Source organism: Phocoena sinus, chromosome 13 (genome assembly GCF_008692025.1).
Source record: "Phocoena sinus isolate mPhoSin1 chromosome 13, mPhoSin1.pri, whole genome shotgun sequence".
NCBI classification, from domain to species: Eukaryota; Metazoa; Chordata; class Mammalia; order Artiodactyla; family Phocoenidae; genus Phocoena; species Phocoena sinus.
Window position 1 is genome coordinate 59592762 of NC_045775.1, and position 26587 is coordinate 59619348.

General features: G+C 37.7%; 1 protein-coding gene across 2 annotated transcripts in view; it reads left to right on the forward strand.

The window, feature by feature from the left end:
• The first annotated feature begins 3036 nt into the window (after positions 1–3036).
• The window catches only part of GMCL1 (germ cell-less 1, spermatogenesis associated), a 47945-nt gene continuing 24394 nt past the window's right edge, over positions 3037–26587 (forward strand). Inside the window, exons 1-9 of one of the 2 annotated variants that reach the window (XM_032652909.1) lie at positions 3037–3774; positions 9697–9820; positions 11631–11727; positions 12825–12922; positions 15267–15379; positions 16342–16407; positions 18437–18521; positions 20321–20411; positions 23412–23549. In XM_032652909.1, the coding sequence (XP_032508800.1) occupies positions 3515–3774; positions 9697–9820; positions 11631–11727; positions 12825–12922; positions 15267–15379; positions 16342–16407; positions 18437–18521; positions 20321–20411; positions 23412–23549 (1072 nt within the window). In that variant the 5' untranslated portion in view covers positions 3037–3514. The remainder of the gene's footprint in view (positions 3775–9696; positions 9821–11630; positions 11728–12824; positions 12923–15266; positions 15380–16341; positions 16408–18436; positions 18522–20320; positions 20412–23411; positions 23550–26587) is intronic. The other variant, XM_032652908.1, reaches the window with a different exon arrangement.

A 26587-nucleotide genomic window follows, 5' to 3' on the forward strand; every position in this document is an offset into this window, starting at 1 on the left:
GGTGTATGCTTTCTCTGGCTGACTTTTCTGCTTGTGAGTTTTTTCATCCTGGACTCTGAAAGTAGATATTTTTGAAGGATTTGTGTTACTCAATTTCTATTAGAAAGTACAACATTAGGAAAAATAACATATTTAATCTTATGTACCTCTACTGCTGTAAAACTAATGTTCATATATACCAAACACTACTTAATGATATAAAATAGTATATTTAAGTTATCTCTGGAAATGAGTGATGCTCTTGGTTCTAAGTAGAACATTCATATTAAATAAGAATATTTGTCTTCTTCATTCTATAGTTATTTGTTGTATTTTGATGGGTGAAATATAAGGATTTTTTTCTACTTGCCTATTACAAGTGCTTGACTACTGGTGAAAGCTATTTACATGAATACTTAGTCATTCCAGCTAATTATAGGAAATAGTACTGCTGCTTCAATACCTACCCAGAAGAGCATGGAATTTCCAAATTAACGTTATTTGGCTTTGGAAGCATTACAGATTTGGGGGGGGGTTATCTTTAAATTATATATGGCTTAGCCAGAATTTTAAAACAAATTACATATGTTGATGGGAAGCTTTCTACAGAGTAGGTTAAAGCCACCCTGGAGGAATGATTGATGTACTGAACAAGCATGACTTTGTAATATAACTAGGAAGCAACTTTGTTTTTTTTCTCCCACTGTCTATTTACATTTATTCATTGGGTCCAGTTCTTCTCCTGTCTTTATATGAAAATTCAGATAGAGGATAGGGTCGTGACTTTTCTGGTCATTCTTAGGCTTTAAAAATTCCTACTATAGAATTGTGTCATTTCAGCAATTAATGTTTTCAGTCAAAATTCCAAACTTCATTTACAGTTGAGGCTTCTCCCCTCATTCAGATCTGGCTTATTGCCAGCAGGAAGCTGGAGTTTGGGGAGGGTGATATGGTGGGCTTCTTTTCTTTCTTCACCTAGTCTTCTTTCTAGACCCTACCTTCCCCTCCCCTACCTAGCAGAAGGGAGGAGAGTAAATGGGAGCAGGAAAGTTCTTATCTGTTAGTGCTGTGGTGGTAGATGATCAATACTGTGTGACCCTGTCAGATGTTTTTTGTTTTTTAGTTCTGTCAGATGTTTAAAGCTGATTCTTGTTGGCATTCTCCTGAGTTCCTTTACAACTCCATCACCAGTGAAATACTCATCTTTAGTTCCTTTGGCAAAGCAAATGCAGTTCTCCTTTTTCAGTCCCTAGGAATTCAAGCTCTTTGTGCTGAAGTCTGTTTGTCTTTCCACCCAGGCCTTTTAGACAGGATCTAAGATGATTCCATACTGGCTGTCTTATAGTGGCCCACATTTGTTCCATGCGTATCCTTTGTGCTGACAAATTCTGGGCATGCAGGCTGATCCCCTAGCAGCAATCATTTTCTGCTTCTCCCCTACCCTCTACCTCCACCAAGCTGCCTCTGCTAGCCTCTCTCAGTTCAGACTTCGCAGAGTGAGTACACTGTGATGTCCACATTACATATACTGCTGATGGGAGTATAAACTGGTGCAGTCATTTCAGAGAGCAATTTGGCAACAGATAATAAAGTTGAAAAGTTCCCAGCAAATTCACTTCTGGGGATCTATTTGGTGACTCTCTTGCACATGGTGTTTAATGCTGCTCTATAAGAGCAGTAAAGTAGAAACAACTTAACTCACATGGTGCTCAATGCTGCTCTATAAGAGCAGTAAAGTAGAAACAACCTAACTCCCTCAGTGAGGGAAAGGATAAATTTTGGGTGTCACACAAGAGCAGTGAAAATTAACTATAGATTTGTTAATTGAATAAGTCTCAACAGTATAATTTTGAGAGAGAAGAAAGGTGCAAAATGATAGGTATGAATGATTCCGTTTAATTTACATGTCTAAACGTGCAAAAGAAAACGTATTGCTATGGGTACACGTATAAGAACGTGCATGGGAATAATGATATACACCATTCTGAGGATAGTGGTCACTAGAGTGGAGGGAGAGAAACAGACTGAGATGGAGAGGGAGCTTCTGCCTATCTGTATTGTTCTACTTAAAAGAATTAATCAAAACAAGTGTAATACATTGAAGTTTTTATTAAAATTTGAGCTATCATACTTGTGGTGATAGGTATTTATCATATGACTCGATTTGAGTAATTCATTATAAATATTTCATTTATGGTATTTCATTATAAATATTTTCATTATAAACATTTTATTTAGAAAGTAGCCAAAGGGTGATGAACCTAGGGGCAGGACAGGAATAAAGACACAGATCTAGAGAATGGACCTGAGGACGCAGGGAGGGGGGAAGGGTAAGCTGGGACCAAGTGAGAGAGGAGCATTGACATATATACACTACCAAAAGTAAAATAGATAGCTCGTGGGAAGCAGCTGCATCACCCGGGGAGATCAGCTCGGTGCTTTGTGACCACCTAGAAGTGTGGGATAGGGAGGGTGGGAGGGAGACGCAAGAGAGAGGGGATATGGGGATATATGTATACATATAGCTGATTCACTTTGTTATACAGCAGAAACTAACACAACGTTGTAAAACAATTACACTGCAATAAAAATGCTAAAAAAAAAACAAAAAAAAGTAGCCGAAGGGAATCAGGTAATGAAAGCTGACTGTCCAGGGTCCATAGCAATGGCTGCAAACTCCAGGCATACACCTGTAATTTTTGCTCAGACACCTGTAAATTTTGCTTGGGTCTCCAGAAGGCACTTTAAAACCTGACAGTCCCGGTTCAGACCCTATTCAGACATCCCACTGCCGCTGGGAGGGAAGGAAAAGAGAGAATGGAACTGTTGCCATAATCAGTTAAGGGCAGCGGAGAGGTGCTGCTTAAGAAACCCGAGGGCATAGCAAAGTTCCACATTCTAGGTCCTCCTCTGTTGGAAAGCCTGCGCAGGGCGTGACCCTAGCACATGGTGAACTCCTCCAAAGATGACCCCAAACAGCAATGTCTTTTTTGCTCCTTGCCTAACACAGGGCCCGGTAGACATCTGGAGCTTAAGGAACCTTCGCAGAAAGAACAAACGAGGCGGAATTGCCGGTCTTGCTAACACAAAGGGAGGTATAAAGTAATTCTAAAAGCTAGCCCGGCCCCCAATTCAGGATTGCAGGTGGGCCTAGCTGACCTCACGGCAGAAAGCGCCAATCTGCACACGCACGTCCGCGCTCCCGCCCTCATCCCATTCTGCGCAGGCTCTATCCGTGACGTACACGCGCCTCCCCCCGCCCCTTCCGGAGGCTCGCCGTGCGCATGCGCTCTACGGTCCGCGCTTTATTGCGAAAGTCTGGGGGCAAGGTCCTGAGGTCCGCGCGCGCTGCGCGGCGAGACGCGGTGGGCGTGGCGGAGGATGGAGGCAGTAGCGTCCAACGCAACGGTCGGGGTTGCGCGTGAGAAGGTGGCGGTGTAGGCACGGGCGCTACGTGGAGGCCGGCGGTGGTGGTCGGGCCATGGCGGGAGACCGTTTTCGTTGGGCTCCCTGAAGTGTCGGCGAGCCGTGACCCATGGGCTCGTTGAGCAGCCGAGTGCTGCGCCAGCCGGGGCGAGCCCGAGGCCAGCAGGAGCCGGGTTCTGGGGCTGGGGGCTCGGCCCGGAGGCTGGAGAGTGGTGGCGACGCGGCCGCCCACGTCTTCTGTTACTGTCCGGGCAGCCGTAAGCGCAAGCGGAGCGGAGAGGCCTTCTGCTCCTGTCACCCCGATTCCGAGACAGACGAGGATGAGGAGGAAGGGGACGAGCAGCAGCGACTCCTCAACACCCCTCGAAGGTAGGTGGGGGGACGCGCCCGCACCTGTTGGGCGGCTCCCGCGGTCCGGCCTGGGGATGAGCCCGGTGCCCGGGGGGCTTCCGGGGCTGCGGCGCTCCCCAGCCTGTGAAGAGCGGACGTGCCCTTGATGGGGTAGACCTGGGAGCCGGTCCGATGCAGGGCGGATGGGAAGCACCTGGGGAGACGCCCGGTATTCTGGTTTGTAAACCAGAGACGCCGCCAGGATGGTGCTACAGCCCCAAGACGAGACTGAGAAACGCCAAGCTAGAGCTTGCGCCTCATTAAACCTTAGACAGGGCCGGCCGGCTGGCCCTTCGTAATACACCTTGGTCCTCTCTCAGTGGGTGGCAGTAGAATAAGTTGTTTTGCATCCGGCTGCCTTCTATGGTCCAAGACACGTAAATTTAGGCTCTGAAGTGGGCACCCCTGTTGTCGGTCCACAGTGGAAGGGAAGTGATTACAAACAGGAGCTCTCGCTGTACAGGTGAAATTTATCAGTACTGTGTACATTTGTTCCTCACTAGGAACAGAGTCTTCCAACGTCTCTAGTACTCGAAGTCGTTGACCGTGGATATGTAAGGCAGCTTGCTTAACCTTTTTTAGAAGAGGTGAAAAACGGAATATTTACTTGTGAACTAAAATGTAGTTTATAAGTGGAATAAATTTTCACATAAAAAATCCGGTTGCTCCTCTTTTTTTAAAGGCCATCAGTGGGTCACATAGATGTAATTTTTTAAACGAAACTTTGAAAGATTCTAAAATTTTATGCTACACGTGTTACATATTTATTGTCAAATAAGAGTATCATAAACAATCTCTGTTAGTAGTTTGATTTATAAATCCCTTCATACAGTTTTATGTATGAATGTTTATATTTACAAAAATGGACCCCCACTTCCAAACTGTTCAGTTACCTTTTTGGAGAATTAGTATTTTAAGAGCTCAGATTCTGAGTTCTAGTCTGTACTTTGCACTTAATAGCCTTATTTCCTCATATGTAAAATGGAGATACTAATACTTGCCTTATAGGACTTGACAAATATTAGAATGCATGCGATGCACAGTGCCAGGTATGGAAGCACTCAGTAAATATTAGGACTCCTTGATGAATTGGCTCCCCTTATCTTTACAAAATGTAAAGACATTTACATTCCTGATACTATAGCCACTGCCACTTTCTTTTGATAAGTGTTTAAATGTTACATCCTTTCCCACTCTTTCCCTTTAAACCTGGGTCTTTAAGTATCTTGTAGACAGCATTTAGTGGGGTCTTGATTTTTTAAAAATCCAATAGGATAATCTCTGTCTTTTAATTAGTATTTAGACCACTTGCATTCAGTGTCACTATAGAAATATATATGTCAGGGGTCCATTTCAAAGAAATCACACAGTAATTTGAACAGGGAAAGTTTAATTTAACCATTATTAGGAAGTAATAAGCGATTAACTACTAAAGGTAAGTTACTAAGGTAAAGAGATCTCTAAAAAATACAGGAATAGAGGGCATAGGGAGCTGTCACTACTTCTAGGACTGAGACAGAATGCCCAAGGAAGAAACAAATTTGGGCTAGGACCACCTTTCCCAAGCTGAGATTCAGATGTTGGAGGAGTTGTGGCCCACTGGATGGTAATGGAGTTTGCTAAGATGTGGAAGGCTGAGACTGGCAAGCGAGAAGCTGCCCGCTGGTGTGCCAACAAAACTAGCTTGGAGGCTGTCTGGTCCACGAAGCTGAAAATATTAACTGTCTAGACCTTTACAGAAAAAGTTTGCCAACCGCTGAACTACACGAGTGGAATGGAAAGCTTCTAAAGCAAATTTTTGTTGGAAAATGCATGTCCGAGTCTAGTATGTGTTGTATCAGTACAAGATGCCTAGTTTATTCAGCTCAGCATGGATGAAGGGTGTAAGAAAATCTTGTATGTTGGCACTAATATGCTTCCTGAGGTTGTCTCGTGCACTTCCACCTCAACTAACAACTCCATGAAAAGCCTTGGCCTCCAGGCCCACCTCCTCTACCTTATACCTTTTGTCAAGTGCATGTTTTACTTTTACGTTAACAAGACTTAAAACTCAACTGTTCCGCAACCAGATCTTTAGTTTTTCGTTCATAGGTTGTCTCTAAACATTGAAATCTAGTAAACAGTTAGTTGTTGTTATAGCTATGTAAATATTGTTCACTGCAGAGTCAAGTAGTGTGCTAGGATTATAAATCATACATCTTGGGTCCAATGTCACAACCCCTTGTTTTTCTCTTGGGAGAAATTTTCTAACCTCATAATTAAATGGAATTTTTTTTTTACATTCCATCATGTTGGGCCCTATTTTCATTTGTAGCTTATTAGAACAATACTTTTTTGTATTGCTTTTTTATTTTCTTAGACTTTCTGACTACCTTCCCTCCCACCCCCGCCATTGACAGAATAATAATATTCCTTCATCATATCTTCAGATTTTTCTCTTTCCTAACACACTTGCATGGAGTCCTTCTTCTCTAAACCCAAGACCTCCCTCCTGGGTCCCTGCATCTTCTTGTTCCAATCTGGATCCATTGCTCTCTAGGTCTACACTTATCCTGGGACTTACTTTGACTATGTCTCTAGGATCGGATCCACTGTTTTCTGTAGCCTGTGTCTTTTTGTTTCTGAACTCATTTGAGGGAACTACATCCTCAAATATTTTCCTAAGAAAGGTGCAAAAGAAGGTAATTTGTGCTTATCTAGTTGTAAATTTAATCTCTCACTTTAGTCATCTTTTTTTTTTTTTTTTTTTTTTTTGCGGTATGTGGGCCTCTCGCTGCTGTGGCCTCTCCCGTTGCGGAGCACAGGCTCCGGACGCGCAGGCTCAGCGGCCATGGCTCACGGGCCCAGCCGCTCCGCGGCATGTGGGATCTTCCCGGACCGGGGCACGAACACGTGTCCCCTGCATCGGCAGGCGGACTCTCAACCACTGCGCCACCAGGGAAGCCCTAGTCATCTTTTGATTGGGTGCAGAAATCTAAAATAACTTTTGATACCTTTGATGGTATTAATTCATTGTCTTCTAGCCTACCATACTGATGAGAAAATGTGATGCTGGTCTAATTCTCTTTGCTTTTTAGGTGACTTTTTCTCTCTGGAACTTTTGGAATTTTTTCTTTAGTATTTTGGGATTTAACTAGAAGGTGCTTAACTGTAGGTCTTTTAATGGCCTTGGTAGTTGGTGGATCCTTACAATCTGGAGACTAGTTTGGGGAAACTTTCTTCTGCAATTCTCTTTCTCCTGTTATCTTTATTTTCTCTTTCTTGGACCCCTCTTAACTGGATTTTGGATTTCTTGGATTGTACCTCTTTTCTCTTTTCTTTTTTTCCTTTATAGGTCTTTTTTGCTTTGTGTTCTGGGAAATTTCCTTAGCTTTCCCTTTTGTTTTTTTGAATTTCAGCAACTGTGGTTTTGGTCCCAAAGATCTCTTTTTTTTTTTCCCCCTTGTTCTGAGTAATACTTTAGCTTAGCATCCTATTATTTTATAAATGTAGTAATCTTAACTCTCTAGATGTACTAGTTAAAATTAGAGTGTTAAGAGTTTTTTTTTTTAAGTTCTGTTTTCCCTGAATTATATGTTTCCTCTGATGCCAATTTTTCTCTTTTTTAAAATAGTCTTTAATGCTGTTAATTTTCCTCATGTTGAGAGATCCTTGATTGTCTGCTTCAGAATGAGTCACGTGTGTGTGTGTGTGTGTGTGTGTGTGTGTGTGTGTGTGTGTGTGTTTTGAGTAAATAGATCTATTTCTGCTGGGCCTTCCCTTTGAGTAGGAAGACTGACTACTAAGTTGGATATGGGTGGGGCATGCTTTGTTTTAGAGCAGAGATTCACAAGCCTTATTGGTTCACAGTGCCCTTAGTGTCTCAGTAATTTTTTTCATGGCACCTCTGGTCCTAAAGAAATATCTCATAGTTAGGTCCAAACACCTTAATAGCGTAGATTGCATGGTATCTGAAAGATGTTGCTGTGATTTCCTTTAATTTTGGAATATTCTACATGCATCCCTGAATTTGCTGTGGTGCTCCAGGTGCTTTGGCACACAGTTTGTGAACCATGATTTAGGGTGAATAGGTTGGGAGCTAACAGGCTACAGATTCCTCAAATGCCAGAATGAGGATTGCTTTGTCTGGGGCACCAACACCTACACCAAAGTCTTAGATCTTCCTGATAGATTTGTTCTGTTTCTTTCTAGAAAAACCTTGGAATCTGTTTGTATAAGTTATCTGCACTCTGTGTTCATAGAGAGTGGGGGAGGCCATTAGGGGAACAAGTTTCCCCATTTTTTGCTTCACTCCTCACTTCTGCCTTCTGTTTCCCTTGAGACCTCATCCTCCCAGCCCCATCCCTACGCCCACGGTTCTGAAGGGCAGATGGGCTTCAACGTCCATCCTAGACCGTGATATCTTTTGGGCTGTGGTTGTCACTGCTCTTTTCCATTCCAGTTTATTTTCTAACTTCCAGATCCATGGAATTCTCTCATCATGTGATAAGCCCACCCTCACCTTTTTCCCGTTGTGGGTTTATTCCTTTCTGTACTTTTAATCTTTTCATATAATTTGGGGAGAGTGCTGTCAGGAACTGGAAACTACATTGTCTCATTTATTTCTTACAGTAACCCAATGAAGTGGATAGTAATATCCTCTTTTCACATCTAAGGTAACTGAGCTGTGGTAGTAGAGCTGGGACTCAAACCCAAGTCTGTCTGCACTGAAGCATGTACATTTTTTACCGTCTGCTGGGAAGGGGTGTTCAATACACTGATTTAAGACACCATCTGAAACAATTACTTCATTTTTTAAAAAGATTAAAAAATTTTACTAGGAAAGCTATCAGGATTGGCCAGGAATATAAAAGATATTGATCAGTCTCTGCCTAGGGCTTTGCTTACTGAACCATCTTGAGCAATGATTGTCAAAACAAAAATAACAGTTCTTCCTTTAAATTAAATCTTATGCACAAATCCAAGTTGTTTACAAATATAATATATGATGCTTCTCTGGTTGAAGTTAGATGGGATGCCCAGAGTTCACACCTTGGCTCTCCCTGGTGGCCCCTAAGACACTTCTCCATTGAGCATAATTTTTTTTTTTTTTTTTTTTTTTTTTTTTATGCGTTACGCGGGCCTCTCACTGTTGTGGCCTCTCCCGCTGCGGAGGACAGGCTCCGGACGCGCAGGCTCAGCGGCCATGGCTCACGGGCCCAGCCGCTCCGCGGCATGTGGGATCCTCCCAGACCGGGGCACGAACCCGTGTCCCCTGCATCGGCAGGCGGACTCTCAACCACTGCGCCACCAGGGAAGCCCCCATTGAGCATAATTTTGAAAACCTTTGGTCTAAGGCTGCAAACCATTTGTCCAATGTAGGGAAAAAGACATTTTAAGGAGTTTAAGAATAGTTCGATACTAAAATAAGATTAAATGTAAATTATTTTTAAAATTACTTGTGTAGGGTGAAATTTTTATTCTTGTTCTTCATTTTGTAGTTGCATAGCAGTATTATTGCAACTGTATTACATCATCCATAGTGCTGGTTACTAAATAAGGAAATATGCAAAAATCACCATGCTGGCTTTTCTTTATTGAATAGGTAATTCTCTTAGTTCAAAAATCAGAAATTGCAAAAAGCTGTATAGTGAAAGGTCTCTCTTCCACGCTGCCCCCATCTATCCACTATTCCCCGTCTTGGGAATAGAGTACCCCACAGATAACCACTATTATTAGTTTCTTATGTACCCTTTCATACATGAGCACGTTTGAATGTATAATATCCCTCTATCTTTTTATACAGTGGACAAATTGGTTCTATTTAATAGAAATTGAGCAAAAGGAGTATTTTGAGTTACATGCAAAATCAGTAAAAGATTCAGTTTTACATATATGTAACGTTTGCATTTCTTTTAACAGGAAAAAATTGAAGAGTACATCCAAATATATTTATCAAACATTATTTTTAAATGGTGAAAACAGTGACATTAAGATCTGTGCTCTAGGAGAGGAGTGGAGCTTACACAAAATATATTTATGTCAAGTAAGTATTTTATTTTACTATATATTTGAGTAACCAAGGTAGTCACTTAAAACAACTCACACTCTTATAAGGTTTGTCCTTTCTCATTGCATTTCACAGTAATCTTTTGCATGAACATTTGTTGTTTAAGTCCTGTCTGATGAAAAGTCTTGTTTTGTAAGAGATATGGTGAACATTGTTAGTGAAAACTTAGTTTGGTCTAGAAAACAGATTTTGAGTTTTCATTGTCATACCAGCCTTTTTGTCATTACTCCAATAAGGTACTTATTTTGGTGCCTTCTGTTGACAAAAAGGGAAAAACCATTCAACGTTTAAGTTAGGATTGCTGAATTTGTTTATTCTGTATATGATTATTTCAGTTGGATAAGTTCAGCTGAAATGTGGCTTTGTAGTTAAGACTGAATGTAAATGGAAAGTTCTTGGCACTTACTCTTCCCTCTCTCCTGGAAAATGCCAAAACCAAAACCAAAAAAGTATATGGGCTAAGTCATTTAGCTGATATACCTGTTTGATATCTGTGAAAATATTATTATCAGCCACCCCATTTTAAAGATTCAAGACTTTCAAAATAAAAGAAAATGTTGTTCTAATGGCTCAAATATTTTAATCATTTATTCCTTCATCAAATCTGTTTTCAAGTCATTGGTCTAGGCAGTGGAAATAGAACAGTGAACAATTCACTTTTTATCCTATGGAGCTTATATTTTCCCTCTCCTCTTCACGATATGACAGTAATTACTGGTAAGACGGTATAGTATAAGATTTTTCAGTAGAAGCATTTGAAAGGAATTTTTTCTCTTACACTTTAATCATGTTTTTTATTTAATTTTTTTGAACAAGTTTACTTTGGCTTGCATTATATACCCCAGAGACTATATTAGAATACTGGTCTTAACTTGAGGACATGGTGCATATCTTTCCTTCTGATCTCTGAAAGCAGTTTTGTGAATTCAAGGGTGAAAATGCCTCTGTTAACGCTTTCCCTCTCAAGAGAAACTGGATTGATCATAGTGCAAGACACATGCTAAATTATAAGTCCCCTGAGGATAGAAACGTCTGTTTTGTTTTCTGCTATATTCACAGTGCCTTAATCTACATACTCAGTAAATTTTAAAAAATTAGTAGTTAGTATTTGATCCGTTCCAAAGTAATTCTAGTTATGGGAGGCGCTACCTAGAAGGTAACTAAAGACTTCATCCATTCTGGTGTCTTTCCAATAATTCAGATTCATTCTGGAATTTTTTTTATAAGATAAAACTAAACTTTGGATTTTCCCTAATTCCTTGGGGATCATCCAATTAGTGTTGACTTGGGACTGGTCTGGACCCTTTATAGCCACTGAGATAGAGTAAGGACTCAACAGCTTTTAGTTTTCTCTTCTCTCTTCCTCAGTACATTATTTTGTATCCACGTTGTGTGTTGTTATATGTTTATGAGAGATACTTAAATATATGATATAATTTCTAAGCTTGAATTTAGAATGCTATTGAAAAGGAAAACATATTCATGTAATATAGTCAGAAAATGTTCAACTAAGTAAAAAGCTTAGTTGGTTCAAATAGTAACATAGGAAGTCAGTTCAGATAGTAATACGAGAATTTGGTTTGGTTTTCAATAATTAAAGTATTTTGATAAGCCTAATAAGTGTCCTTATCTTAATTTATTTTCTCCTATCTGGCAGTTTGTTTTCTCTTGAAATAATATGATGCGTTAGTTTTGATAGAATAGTTGCTTAGAGTTAGAAATGGGAAAATAATTTGGAAGACACAGAAAGTACTGCATAAGTGTGTTTTTTGTTTTTGTTTTTAAGTCTGGCTACTTTTCTAGTATGTTCAGTGGTTCATGGAAGGAGTCCAGCATGAATATTATTGAACTGGAGATTCCAGACCAGAATATTGATATAGAAGGTAACCGCCACCATGATTACTATTATGCAAAAATCATAAAAACATAAACTTTGTATTCTTTTGACAGAAAATAAATATTTTCTTCTAACTTTGTTGGCTAGAGGAAAGCTCCATTTAACACCCTAAGGTGACAACTTTATATTAATTTACTCCAGAGTTTATCAGTTCTGTTCTAGTATCTTTAATCTATTTAGTCATGTCAGCCTTATCAATCTGTTTACTTCATGTTTGTAAATATATCTGCCTGGGATATAGAGGATGTAGAGTGAAGGAAGGAGAAGTATGACCAATAAACAATAAGCCAATAAACATTATTCACTGATTATTCCCTATATATGAAGACCTTTCCTGGGAATAAGTATATGAATCATGTAGTCAGTATTGTTTTAGAGCTGTAAGGACCTTAGATGAGGAAGCTGAGGTCCAGAGGATTTAAGAGACTTACTTTAGGTCTCAGAGCGGTTTAGTGAGCCTATATCAGACTGTAGGTCTCCTAACTCCTGTCCTAGTGCTCCTGCTCCTGTCTGTGATAGCTGAAGTGGAAGTACCCAGCACTCACCTCATAGGCAAACAGAAAGGAACATTTATAAAGCAAACCATGTAGGACATGCATGAGAATGGCAGTAGAGAAAAGGGTGGACAGACTTAAATAGCTGTGGCAGCTGGGTGAGAGTGTGGCATGCATAGGACCAGGAGCTTTTCCACACTCCCCAGTGGTAAAGCACTGAAAGCACCAGGGTTAAGATTATCATTGGGTCTGTGTAGTTGTACTTAATGATTGGTTTGCTCAGGGATATCTTTATAAAACTTTTTCCAAGGGTGTCTTAATTCTGACCACTAACTAATGTCAAGATTAGTTGTAGAAAAATCCAGCATGATTTGGTAGAACAGATGGAAATGTATAACATTGTTATTAAATTAGCACCATCAGTCCATAACCATTACTAATAGTTAACTTAATGATACTAATCTTATCCTTTTCTGTACCTACTAGATTTAGACATATGTCTTAGTGTATGAAGACTGTCATTGTTATTTTTGTAATACTCTTCAGCTATAACTGTTATTTCATTCTACCTGTATACTTTTGCTTTAAGCACTGCAGGTGGCATTTGGGTCATTGTATCGAGATGATGTCTTAATAAAGCCCAGTCGAGTTATTGCCATTTTGGCAGCAGCTAGTATGCTGCAGTTGGTAAGTATGCATAGTACTGAAAAAAAGGATCACACTTGTATTTTTGTTTCAAGGTATCTGTTCCAAAAACCATAATAAAACTTAGCTTTTTTATAACTTTTAAATGAAATGTATAAATATTCCATTCATGATAAGTCATTTAAAATGTTTAATGAAAAGCAGTTTATTACAAATGAGATGGTCTTGATGCCTATATAAAATGAATGCAAGCTATTTCTGTGTGGATATCTTAGAATGACTATAATGTGGAAGGAAGGTACTTGTCTTAAATCCATTTACAGATTTCTATTCGTTAATAACTTACCTTGACTGTTTTAAGCAGGTGGCTTATTACTAATTCATATAGTTCATGGGTTTGGAAAACATTGAGTGCTTACTATGGAAATGTTTTCTTAATTATGAAATAATTGTGTGTAAACCACCTAAATGTACATAATCTATTGGTAGAATGACAGATTTGTTCATTCATCGGAAGTGTATTGAGCAGTGTGTCAAGCTAGGCACAGAGATACAAAGGTAAATAAAGATATAATCCCTACCTTTAAGAAGCTCACAATATAATGAGTGTGTAGAGTGGGGGAGGGAGGGTTGATATACAGACTCAAAGGTAAAGTAGGAGCTGTCCAATATTATAGATGTGATGATAAACTTTCTGTAGGATTTAGTGGATGCACAAAGTGGTTGGTTTAACCTGTTGGTGTCACAGAAAGAAGTTGTGTTTGAGGATGAGCCTTAAAGACTGAAAATGTATTTATCTTGTGAAGTAAGAAGAGAGGGGAAGAAAGAACATTTCAGACAGAAACTAAGACCTAGAAATATGAAACAATGGAGGATTAGAGAATCTGAGTGGAACATAGATCTAGCACAGAATATAAGAAGGGTTGGAGAGAGGGAGGCAGAGACCAGATCACGAAAGCCCCTCAATCAGTACCTTTTAAGAAGTTGAGGCTTTACATATAAGTACTTTTGGAAAGTTTTAATCAGGGGAAAGACAAAGTTATATTTCAGAATGCTTTGGGAACAGTGTGAAGGATGAACTGAAGAAAGATGAGTATAAAACCTATTACATTCCCACCAACAGCTGATTCACTTTGATGTACACTTGAAACTAATACAACATTGTAAATCAACTATACTCCAATAAAAATTATAAAATAAATAAATAAATTAGAAAAATAATGATGAGAAAAAACCTCAAGGTATATTAACATGAAAAATTTGTTGCCACATCTAGGAGAATTATACTAGATATATTAAAATTACTGTACATTCCATTTAATATGAAGAAAATGAAAAAAAACCTATTGCAGTAATCCACGGGAGGGTCTAAATGAGGGTAGTAGCAAAAAGCATGGAGAGGAAAACTGGTTACTGGAGAGGTTAAGCAGGGATAATCCACTGGACTTGGTGACAGATGAGATATTAAAAGGAAAGGGAAGGAGTCTAGAATGGCTTCCAGGTAAGTGTAAAATCACAGTGGAGTCAACATTTTATTTTGATCATTTAAAAAAGTTGTTTCTTTTTATGTGACTTTTGTATACTGATTTATTTTAAGTATTAGTTAATAGCTTGCTAAATATCCTTGGCTGAGGTAATTTGATTTTTTATAAATGTTTTGATCCTTTCAATACTTATTTCCAATAATTATACTTTATTTTTTAACTTTTAATCCTTTTTTGGTTTCGTTCTTAACTCACTTTCTGCATTATCTTTATGATTTAACTACTTAACAATAATACACTTGCATGATGAATATATCTCAGAAATTTGAGTAAAAAATGACGGGGTCCTTTCCATATATTAAATAAAGTTAGCTATTTGAAATCTTCCATATAAACATTTTAGATTAAAAATTCATTGTAAGTTTTAAACAATAATATATTTGTTTTAGGTGTATTGCTTAGGTATTGATAGGTGTTTTAAACTAATAAAAACTTTCTGATGATTCATATTGTTTACTTACCTAGCCCATCACCTGGTCATCTGACTATATAAAGAGGTCTTAGTTTTAAAAGAACAGGCAAAACAGACAGAATGCTGCTTAAATTTGCAAAGGTCCCAGAGAGGGGAAGGACAGAAAAGAGAGAATAGCAATATTCACCTCTGTCTTCCTGCTTTTACTTCCTCCCTTCCATTTTCACTTCCAAGTATTTAGTTTAATACTTGCTGGATTTTTTTAGGTATTTTTACTGGACTTATAAAAAGACTTAGGTTTGTTGCACTTATGAGTTTTCTTTCTTTCTTCCTTTTTTTTTTTTTTACTTTTTAATATGTAAAAGCACATATTCAGAGCTTATTTTTCCCATGTGAAATGGGCCTTTCCAGTGCTTATTTATATTTACAGGATGGTTTAATACAGCAGTGTGGTGAGACAATGAAGGAAACAGTTAATGTGAAAACCGTATGTGGCTATTACACATCAGCAGGGACCTATGGACTGGATTCTGTAAAGAAAAAGTGAGTTACCTTTCTTGTTTTCCCTTTTATCCTGCTTTAGGGAATTTGGCTGCTTTGGTTTCTTAAGAGAATGTATAGCTATAAAAAGAAAGAAAAAAAGGGGAGGATAGAATTTGTTATAAAAGGTCTGTTTTTACATTTGGACTATTTAGTAAATTCCTCAAAAGTGAGGTCTTTGTGATTGTGGGTGGGTTATACATGCTTATAAAAACTATGGCCACTCTTTACAGCACATCTCTATTAAATTTTTTTAAGCAGTAGGCATAATCGTCATTACAGTCGTCCCTCACTATCCGCAGGGGATTGGTTCCAGGACCTGGGTGGATACCAAAATCTGCGGATGCTCAAGTCCCTTATTTAATGGTGTAGTATTTGCAAATAACCATCCTCCTGTATACTTTAAATCATCTCTGGATTACTTATAAATACCTAATACAATGTGAATGCTATGTAAATAGTTACAAATACAACGTAAATGCTTTGTAGATAGTTGCTGGCTTGCGGCATATTTAAGTTTTGCTTTTTGGAACATTCTGGAATTATTTTTTTTTTCTCCAATATTTCCAATTCTCGGTTGGTTGAATCCATGGATACAGAACCCGCGGATACCGAGGGCTGACTGTATATCAGTGCAACTACTGGCAATGTTTTTAATTCTTGAGAATTGCAGTACCCATTTTCAAATTATAAAGAAGGTAATAGAAGTATGTAAACCCCTTCATAAACCATTTAACACAAACTTGAAAATGAGGTTTTCTTAATTAGAAATGCTCTTTTTAATATAAAGGGAATATTCCCTTACTAACTGCTGACAAAAACAATACTAACTTTCCAATTGTTAAATTTAAAAATTTGCGCATGTCCTAGAAAGATTAATATTCTTTTTTATTTTAACTGTAAGTACTACTTAATAAATCATAGATACATGATATATAATGTAATAATTCCATGTTTAATTTCAGGTGCCTTGAATGGCTTCTAAACAATCTGATGACTCACCAGAATGTTGAACTTTTTAAAGAACTCAGGTACTTGAATTTTAAATAACTTTATTATCATTTGTTCAAGTATGCAAGACATTTTTGTATAAAGTGGAAATATATTGCTTATGAAAAAGTGAACAATTTAATGAAAGGTATCTTGACTACATCATGAATTGAAAAAATGCTACACAAATTTCTTTGTTGTAAATGATACAATGTATATTATGAATACTCCTTTAACCAATTTTAATGGAAAAATTCATTGCTGCTATAAAACTATAGAAAAAGGGTTACCTCACTTTTGCTGGGCTCTTAGAGAATCTAAAAGTTTATTTTAAAAACCATCTTTTCCCATTGAGAAATTACATTTGAGGAAATTGCTTTAAACTTTTTGCTAAGCTTAGTGAAATTAAATTCACAATTAAGTTGGTCTTTTGAATTAAGTTTGCTTATTATTCCTTCTTTGAACAAATAATTTCTGAATGTCTACTGTGTGTAAAGGTACTATGTTAAGGGCTGTGAAGGAGGCAGAGGTGATTATGTCATGGTCTCTGCCCTCTAGGAGCTTATTTGTAATAATGGAGATGACTTATCTGCCCTGGGTCTGAGAAATTCAGAGTGGGAATGAACTTTTAAAGGCCAGTAGACTATGCAGTCACTTTCAGGCTTGCAGTTCCTTGACAGTGGTGCTTCTGAGACTAGGGTACAAATGTCCCTAGGAATGTGTGGCATTCTGATGGAAATATGCAAAACCAAAGCCTTAACATTGCATAGCTTACTGGGATGTCAATTTTAATGATTTTTGGGGGGAGGTGTGGGGAGGAGTAGGAGAGAAGTAAACATTTTTATGTTTAAGTACATTGTGGAATAGAGAGAATTAAGTTTCTTTGGATTTACAAGATGAAATACAAAAATTAATAGAAATGTTATTCTTATGGCTAGCCTACTCCTGGATTCCTGGGTCCTTTCCTTTCCTTTGCCCTTAAGAGGTACTTTGGTAGAAAAGTTTGAGAAGCATTATTCTACCAAAACATCATCACCTAATGATATCAAGGCATAAACAAAGCTCTGCAGTATGTTTGGTTTAAAAGTCATTAGGAGACTTCCCTGGTGCTGCAATGCAGGGGACGCAGGATCGAGCCCTGGTCCGGGAAGATCCCACATGCCGCAGAGCGGCTAGGCCTGTGTGCCACAACTACTGAGCCTGCGCTCTGGAGCCCACGAGCCACAACTCCTGGGCCCATGTGCCACAACTACTGAAGCCTGCGTGCCTGGAGCCCGTGCTCTGCAACAAGAGAAGTCACCACAACGAGAAGCCCGTGTGCTGCAACTAGAGAAAGCCCACGCACAGCAAAAAGACCCAAAGCAGCCAAAAATAAATAAATAAATTTATTTATTAAAAAAAAAAAAGTCATTAGAAAACACTTTTTCTCTTTTATAATTTCTCGTTGAGCTTTTTCAAAAGGAAGATAAATCATAGTGGTCATCTTAAAGCCCCAGATGCTCTTCTGGCTTTTTGTGGCTTAAAGGAAGGAAAGAAAAAGGAAAAAAGAAAAGAAAACAGCTACTGATATTATTTCCATTCTAAATTTAAACTAACACATATTTCTTGATTTTCCTTAACAGTAATAAAAACATGTGTTATGACTAAGCAATTCTCTTAAGCCTAGAGGTGAAAGATAGACTTTGAAGATATATCTCTTTCAGTGAATTTTGACAAGTGTCTTTTTTTTTTTTTTTAATTGAATGAGGGGGAAAGAAAAAAGAGGAAGGCTGCCACTTTATCAGAGCATACTAAAACTTATCTTACTGGGACCTTGTTTTAACTTGATTAATTAGCACAGCAAAGCTCTTTGTTTCCTTGTCAGTGCAAGAAAAGACCTTTCACAGCATACTGTCTGAATTAAAAGTATCCTTATGTTCGGATAGATTCTTTGTCTTGGGCAAAAAGACTGATGTAATTTTTAATTCCACAGTCTCTTTTGATAAAAAAGACTTAAAGTTTTCAGTTCCACCAGGGTCTTTTATCTTGTGCATGAAGAGAGGCTCACTACTTCTGTTTTATCTTTTCTAGTATAAATGTCATGAAACAACTCATTGGTTCATCTAACTTATTTGTGATGCAAGTGGAGATGGATGTATACACAGCCCTTAAAAAGGTATTGCCATAATATGATGTGTGTAAAGTTATCCCCACTGCATTGCTTATAATATTGAAAAGCTGGAAACAGCTAGTGTCCAGTGGTAAGGGAATGGTTATAAATGTGAGAAAAGTAAAAGGAAATATGCCAAAATGTTAAGAAGTCTTTGTGTTTAGGGAGTTGATATCTGATTGATTTCAATGGTATTCTTTATACTTTCCTAAGAATACGTTTCTGTTTTTTCCCAGATTTTTTTTCAACAGTTAACATGTTGTTATTTACATAATCAGAAATGTTAAATGTTTTATATGTTTTTCAGAAATGTTTGCAAAATTGAGCTTTAGTTGAATTAATAACTTTATGATGAAGTTTTCACATGTTTTTCTAGAGAATGTTGAAATTCTTTTAAAGGTCTTTTGTACTTCAGGCATATATTTCAGTTCATCCTTTTGAAAGGTTTCAACATTTTTAATATAATTTTGTTTTCACAACTCTCTGAAGAGACAAATTGGCTATTACTCTTGATCTGTAGATGGTAAAACTTAGAATTCTTACAATTATTAAGTGGCAGGCTTGAGGCAGAACCCAGGCCTGTGAATTCTAGTCCATTGCTTTTCCCACTGCATAATTTTGCCTTTAGCCTTTGTCCCTAGCTAACATGGGACAAAAATGTAGTTGAGGGCTTCCCTGGTGGCGCAGTGGTTGAGAGTCCGCCTGCCGATGCAGGGGATGCAGGTTCGTGCCCCGGTCCAGGAAGATCCCACATGCCGTAGAGCGGCTGGGCCCGTGAGCCATGGCCACTGAGCCTGCGCGTCCGGAGCCTGTGTTCCTCAGCGGGAGAGGCCACAGCAGTGAGAGGCCCGCGTACCACCAAAAAAAAAAAAAAAAAAAAATGTAGTTGAGTCTATACTAACGCGGTCGTGAAATCTGGGAATAGTCACCTTCTAGGTTATATCATTGGGATTGTTTGTCTTATGATAGAGATGAGACTCTATTACTATTTTTCCTCAGGGAAGTTTAGTAACTGTGTTAACCAGTCATTAAAGGAGGGTAGAGAGTCCATTTCTATCTCTGAGCCACTGGTAGTATTCATTCTTTCCCGTAATTATCGATGAATGCTTACTATGTGCCAGGAACTGCTCTAAGTATGTTACACATATTAATTCTTTTAATGTCCTGTGACATTGACATATTATCATGCTCATCTTACAAATGAAGAAATTGAGGCCCAGATTACATAATGATGTAATTTCCCTAGCTATTAAATGACAGGGCTAGGATTTAAAAAACAGTAATGCTCTTCATTACTCTGCATACTGTCTCAACAGCAATTAAGACAATAAGAAACTCCTTTTTCCCATATTTAATTTCTTTCTTTTATAAAATCACATAGTATGTAGTGAAACTGAATTAATTGGTGAGTAGAATAAATTAGTATATTTTATATATATATAGTATATTATATATAATATACATAATAGTGTGTGTATATTATATATATACACACACACACACACACATAGAACATTTACCTTTTTAATACTATAATTACAGTGTGTTTGAGACCATAAGTACTTTTCAGGGATTAGCTTATTCCTTATCATATACTCATCTAGTTTTTATCTTTGGACCATGATTAATGCCATGATGAATTTAAGAATTCTGAGCATATCATGTGATAGTTCTACTTCTTTCAATTGCTCGTAAAATGGAAATTAAAGTTTTTAGATATTATGTTTTAAGGAAGCAGTTTGAAAATGTAAAATCATAAACTAAATGAAGTCTTGTAATTTTTTTAATTTATTTTTTTAACCTAGTGGATGTTCCTTCAACTTGTGCCTTCTTGGAATGGATCTTTAAAACAGCTTTTGACTGAAACAGATGTCTGGTTTTCTAACAGGAGAAAAGGTATGCCTGAAATTTTTATTGAGAACTTGTCTTTTTTGTTTTAAATTGAAATTTAATTAAAATCAGGCCCTGATAAACCTAGGGGATTTTAGAGCTGGAGAGGACCTTAGCAATGATCTAATTCAACTCCACATTTACACTGAGAAAATTGAGACTGGATAAAACAGATATAGAAAAAACAAAATTTTAATGGCCCTCAGATGCAAAGAAGTAGATAAAAATCATAATCCTTAGCTCACGATTTTCATAGTTTACTATCATTTTTGGTCCATGCATGGCCACCTTTTTCATTTTTTTAAATAATGTATTGAACCTCAGTGAACTAATCTTCAAGTACTAGAACATTAGTAACTTCAGTCTGCTCATGTGCTTCTTTCCTATTGTGTCCCTCTGACTTTGCTTTTAAAAAATGTTTAATGTTATGGCATTTTGCACATCTTAACATGAATGCGTTACATAGTGATGTGCTGGTAAGCTGCCTCTCTGAAAAAATAATCACTTATTTGTAGCATTTTTTAAAATTTTCCTGATACAAATTCTCCCAGCATGGCTAATTTCAGGCTACTAACGTGACCTCGCTGAATGTGGAGTTGGGAAGAAATGCATACCATCAGCTCCTGTGAGCCAGCACAAGCCAGATCCAGCACACCACTGGACAATATATCATCCTGTTTTTTTGTTATTGAACTATTTCATATTGTGGTATTGATTTTCATTTCCTTGAAAACTAAGGAGATTGAACACCTGTTTGTGTGTTTATTGGCCATATGTTTCTTCTTCTGTGAAATGTCTCTTCAGGTTTTTTCCCTATTTTAATATTGTATTTGTCTTACTGATTTGTCTGCATTCTTTATATATTCTTGATTCTTTGTCATAAGTGTGTGTTGCATTTATCTTTCAGTTTGTAGTTCTTTTTTTACTTTTCTGAAGGTGTCTTTTGATGAATAGAGGTTCTTATATTAAAATTTAGTGCTCTTTTTGCCTTGTTTAAATAAATTTTGGGAATTATTTTATGTAGTAAGATTTACTAGCTAATTATTTTTCCTTCAAGCTCATGAACCAAAAATGTGTAAATGACCATATCAATAAAATCTAACTTGATTTGCTTGAAGAACAAAATGCTAAACTTCTATCTTAAATTACACTTTAGAGCTACATTATGGCATTTAAAGAGGGATTTGAGAAATTATAAAGGAAAAAAGTAGAGGAGAAAATTTAACTTAAAAAACAGATAGGGCTTCCCCGGTGGCGCAGTGGTTGAGAGTCTGCCTGCCGATGCAGGGGACACGGGTTCGTGCCCCGGTCCGGGAAGATCCCACATGCCGTGGAGTGGCTGGGCCCGTGAGCCATGGCCGCTGAGCCTGCGCGTCCAGAGCCTGTGCTCCGCAACGGGAGAGGCCACAACAGTGAGAGGCCCGCGTACCACAAAAAAAAAAAAAAAAACAGATAAAAGGTGAAAAAGATAAGGACCGTGGAGAAGCTAAAAAGGCAAAGGGGGTCTTCCCTGGTGGTCTAGTGGGTAAGGCTCCATGCTCCCAGTGCAGGGGGGGGCCTGGGTTAGATCCCTGGTCGGGGAACTAGATCCCGCATGCATGCCACAGTGAAGATCCCACATGCCGCAACTAAGACCCAGCAAAGCCAGAATAAATAAATAAATATTTGTGGGGGTGGGGAGCAAAGGGACTCAATGGAAACAATAGATGTTAGGTAAATGTTGACATAAATTTATGCTCATTTGAGCCCCAGTTGGATTAACTGCAGCAGTCCATCAAGAGAGAAATTATTCTGTAGCCTAAGTGGCAGAAACTAGAATAAGAAGCTGTGGTCCCCTTCTGGTTTTCCCACTCCAGGCTCTCCATCCCAGCCTCAGTAGTGTAAAAGTATACATTTTAAGATAACTTTTCAGGGAAACATTTATTGCATAAGGCAAAATGTATGTCTGATGCCCTTGTTTTTCAGTGAGGACTTTATAAGTTGTTTATCAGTGAGGACTTTATAGGTTTATTTCATACAGTTTTTAAATTATAAAAGTGATGAATACTCAGGAAATAAGACCAAAAAAATCACTCATGGTCCCCTCACCCACTATATTTTAGTATATTTCTCTTAGGTTTTCTTAATTATTTGACTTTGCAGATATGTATGGGTCAGGACCATCAGAACAATAGAAATTTAGAAATTTTTCTGCACAATTATATGTAGGGATTGCTTCTTTTATTTACTGTCCTTAATAGCAACAAGGCTGAGTACACTGCCATGGGTATACCTTGTAATAGAGAACAGGCTAGGGATTATGTACAAGTCTCTGCTTGATAGCAGTAACTCCAGATCTTTCCTTCCCACTCGTGAAAGCATATTAGAATGCAACTGAGAGCATTTTTAGAAATAACCTTAAATTCTCCCTATAAGAAAAAATTGATAAACTTGAATTATTTTAACAATAAATACTACCCTTGTGTCGCATATCCGTGGCTACAATGTCTTTGTATCTTATTTTGTATTTTAATAGAGAATTAATATATTAACTAGTGTTCATCACATGTAACTAAAGCATAAATTAGAAAGATCCCAAGAAATGTTCCATGTCCTGTGTATCTTGTGAAGACCCTTGAGTGAGGCATCTGGGCTCTAGAGTTCCACTGAAGTGGTGGGATTCTTGAAAGATACCTGAACCCTAACCACCATTCTCAAGCCTTCTTTTCCCACCTTGCTGCACTGTAAGCTCCAAATTCCAGAAAGGTGTCAATTGAATTCCCAGCCCAAGGGTCTAATTAGGACCAAAGTTAATTTCCTGGGGCTTTTTTCTAAATCTCCCCAAGTTTTTTGTCCACACACCCAAAGTTTATAAAATCCTTGAAAACTTTGAAACTAGCTTATTTGTATTCTAATAGACGTGTGTGTGTGTGTGTGTCCCTGCCCATAAAAACATGTAGGAATAAATAAATTGATTTGAAAAGAATGGCTATTTAATTTAATCTGTTTTTTTGTTTTCTTTTACAGATTTTGAAGGTATGACCTTCCTTGAAACTGAGCAGGGAAAACCATTTGTGTCAGTATTCAGACATTTAAGGTTACAGTATATTATCAGTGATTTGGCCTCCGCGAGAATTATCGAACAAGACTCTCTAGTACCTTCAGGTAAGAACAAGATGAAATTATGATTTTAAGTAATATCTTTCTGATTATAATAGTAATATCATAGAAAAAAATAATGAGGAAAATAGAAATTATCCTTAATTCCAATAAGGTATACATTTTTATACCAAAGCAGAATCATACCATATAGATAATTTTCTGTGTTCACATTATATATTGTGAGTATTTTCCCATATCATTAAATACTCTTCAGAACATTTAAATGGCTGTATAGTATTCTATAATGTGTGTGTTCTTTAATTTGCTTAACCAGCACACTATTTTGGACTAGACTTTCAAAAGACTTTTGAAAAAAAGATAAATTAATTAGATAAAATAAAAAAGACTTTTGAAGTGCTATTTAGAGGTCAGCTGCTTTTTCTATTAATACTCCTTTAATTTGTTATTTTCTGGTTTTCTTCTTATCCTAATTAAGACTTTATGTCAAAGTAAATGTAATATCTTTGCCAATTAAAATTTTGAAACAATTACTGGTTTAGTTTTTTAAGTTAAGTATCTAGTGCTTGAGTAGGATTAAGTTTAGTACTATATTTGCATTTAAGAAACAGAAGATTGACTTGTAAATTTGTATAGATTTGTCTGAAAGTTGTAAGTTTTTTGACACCTCGGTTTTTAATATAGCTGTGTGTTTATAGATTTACATTGTTAACTGAAATCTGTAATTTATTTACAAAAGTATTGAATGGAAAACAAACCCAGAGTTAACATTTCTGGTAGTTTTAAAATAATGCATTTTTTATAAAATCACTCTAGGCAGGTTTATAGACAGTGGTTTTTTTGGTTAATTTTGTATAAATCATTTGTATTACGTTTGTGTGGGTCGTGGGTCTGGGGGTTTTTTGTTGTTTGTTTGTTTGTTTTTTAAGCCACACTTTCTCTTGAAGGTTATGTTCCCTTATAGCAGTTCTGTAATAGTTTTAGTTTGTGTTATACACCAGACCCTAGCAATGGTGTAATATTAGATGCCAAGGCCTATTACACACTCCCACTCTAATCATACTTGCTTTTAAGGCTCTCTAGAAATGAATTTTGAAAGAGGTTAAAAGATAAAGTCTGTTGTAAAGTAGTTTAATTTAGGTGTTTCTGTGACGCAAGTGGATAAGCTTTGTATTTTTGGAATGCAAATGGGTACAGGTATTTCTAGTCTGAAATATTTTATTTATTACAAAATTAAAAAGAATTTGTATCCTAAATTTCTGACCAGATTTCAGCCATTTTTTTTCCTGACCTAAATTTACAGTAAAGGGCATTAGTTTTTCCTTTTAGAATATAAACGGGCAAATAGTTTTTCCTATATATCCAAATAAAAGTTATCATTTCGGGCTTCCCTGGTGGCGCAGTGATTGGGAGTCCGCCTGCCGATGCAGGGGACGCAGGTTCGTGCCCCGGTCTGGGAAGATCCCGCATGCCGCGGAGCGGCTGGGCCCGTGAGCCATGGCCGCTGAGCCTGCGCGTCCGGAGCCTGTGCTCCGCAACGGGAGAGGCCACAACAGTGAGAGGCCCTCGTACCGAAAAAAAAAAAAAAAAAAAAAAAAAAGTTATCATTTCAAAAGCAGAGTATAAATTAAAATTATATCCCATGCTGTTTGCGAGAGGGCAGAAAGTGGCCACATAGCTCACATTTTTAAGGTACATTGGTAAATGCTGTCAATAGCAATGTATCCTAGATTTGAAATAAATGAAAATAATTTCAATTACTTAGCTAAAATTGACTGCTCATTTTTCAGAAATAGTGCCAAACACGTGTTAACATTATTCAAAGTTATGCATTCAGTAATCTGGGGAATTTTAATGCATACATTTTGATCATCTTTAGGTCAGAATTAAATTCAAATAGAAATTAAAATAGAAAAAATTAAATTTAAATTAAAATTTTAATAGAAATATGTTTAATTCCAAATTAAATCAGGATTTTGTATAGAAGCATTGTATTTTAGGATTTAACTGTGTCAAGCACAGTTGAATTCCATTATATCATGGAATTAGACTTACCTTAGGTCAACGAAAGTTAGGTTTGTCCTGTTTGTAAAAAGTTAGGTTTGTCCTGTTTGTCCTTTTGTAAAAAAAAAAAGTGGCCTCATGTTAGTCTTACTTTAACTTCTCTAGCATTTTATATCATGGTTTGTTAGTTTTTTTCTTGAAATTCTTACAGTACCACCTTAGTTTAGAAATACTGTACTCTCCTGATTCTTTTCCGGTCTCTTTGACCATTCCTTCTCTTTTTCTTTTGTAAGCTTCTCTTACTCTGCCCACCTCTTAACTTCCTGAGGGTGCCCTTAGCGCATCATTGATATTGCATTCTATATAGTGTCCCAGAGTGCTTTCCTTCATTCATATGACTCACTGAAAGATTCTAGTTCTGACCTCTCCTCTGAGTTTCATACTTGAATATCCAGCTGTTAACTAGCCATGTGTAAATTGCTTCAGTTCACCTATTCAAAACAGTACTTATGGGCCTGCCTGGTAACGTAGTGGTTAAGAAGCCGCCTGCCAATGCAGGAGACACGGGATCGAGCCCTGGTCCGGGAAAACCCTGCATGCCGCAGAGCAACTAAGCCTGTGCACCACAACTACTGAGCCTGAGCTCTAGAGCCCATGTGCCACAACTACTGAAGCCTGCGTGCCTAGAGCCCGTGCTTCGCAGCAAGAGAAGCCACCGCAATGAGAAGCCCACACACCGCAACGAAGAGTAGCTCCCGCTCGCTGCAACTAGAGAAAGCCTGCTCGCAGCAACAAAGACCCAACACAGCCAAAAATAAATAATAAATAAATAAGTAAATACATAAATTATTTTTTTTTAAAAAAAGTACTTATGTCTTTCCCCTCCAGCTCTAGTCCCTGGTTTTTTCTTCCCATGTTCGCTTATCAGTCATCAACATTAAAAACCCACCCAGCGGGCTTCCCTGGTGGCGCAGTGGTTGAGAGTCCGCCTGCCGATGCAGGGGACACGGGTTCGTGCCCTGGTCTGGGAGGATCCCGCATGCCGCAGAGCGGCTGGGCCCGTGAGCCATGGCCGCTGA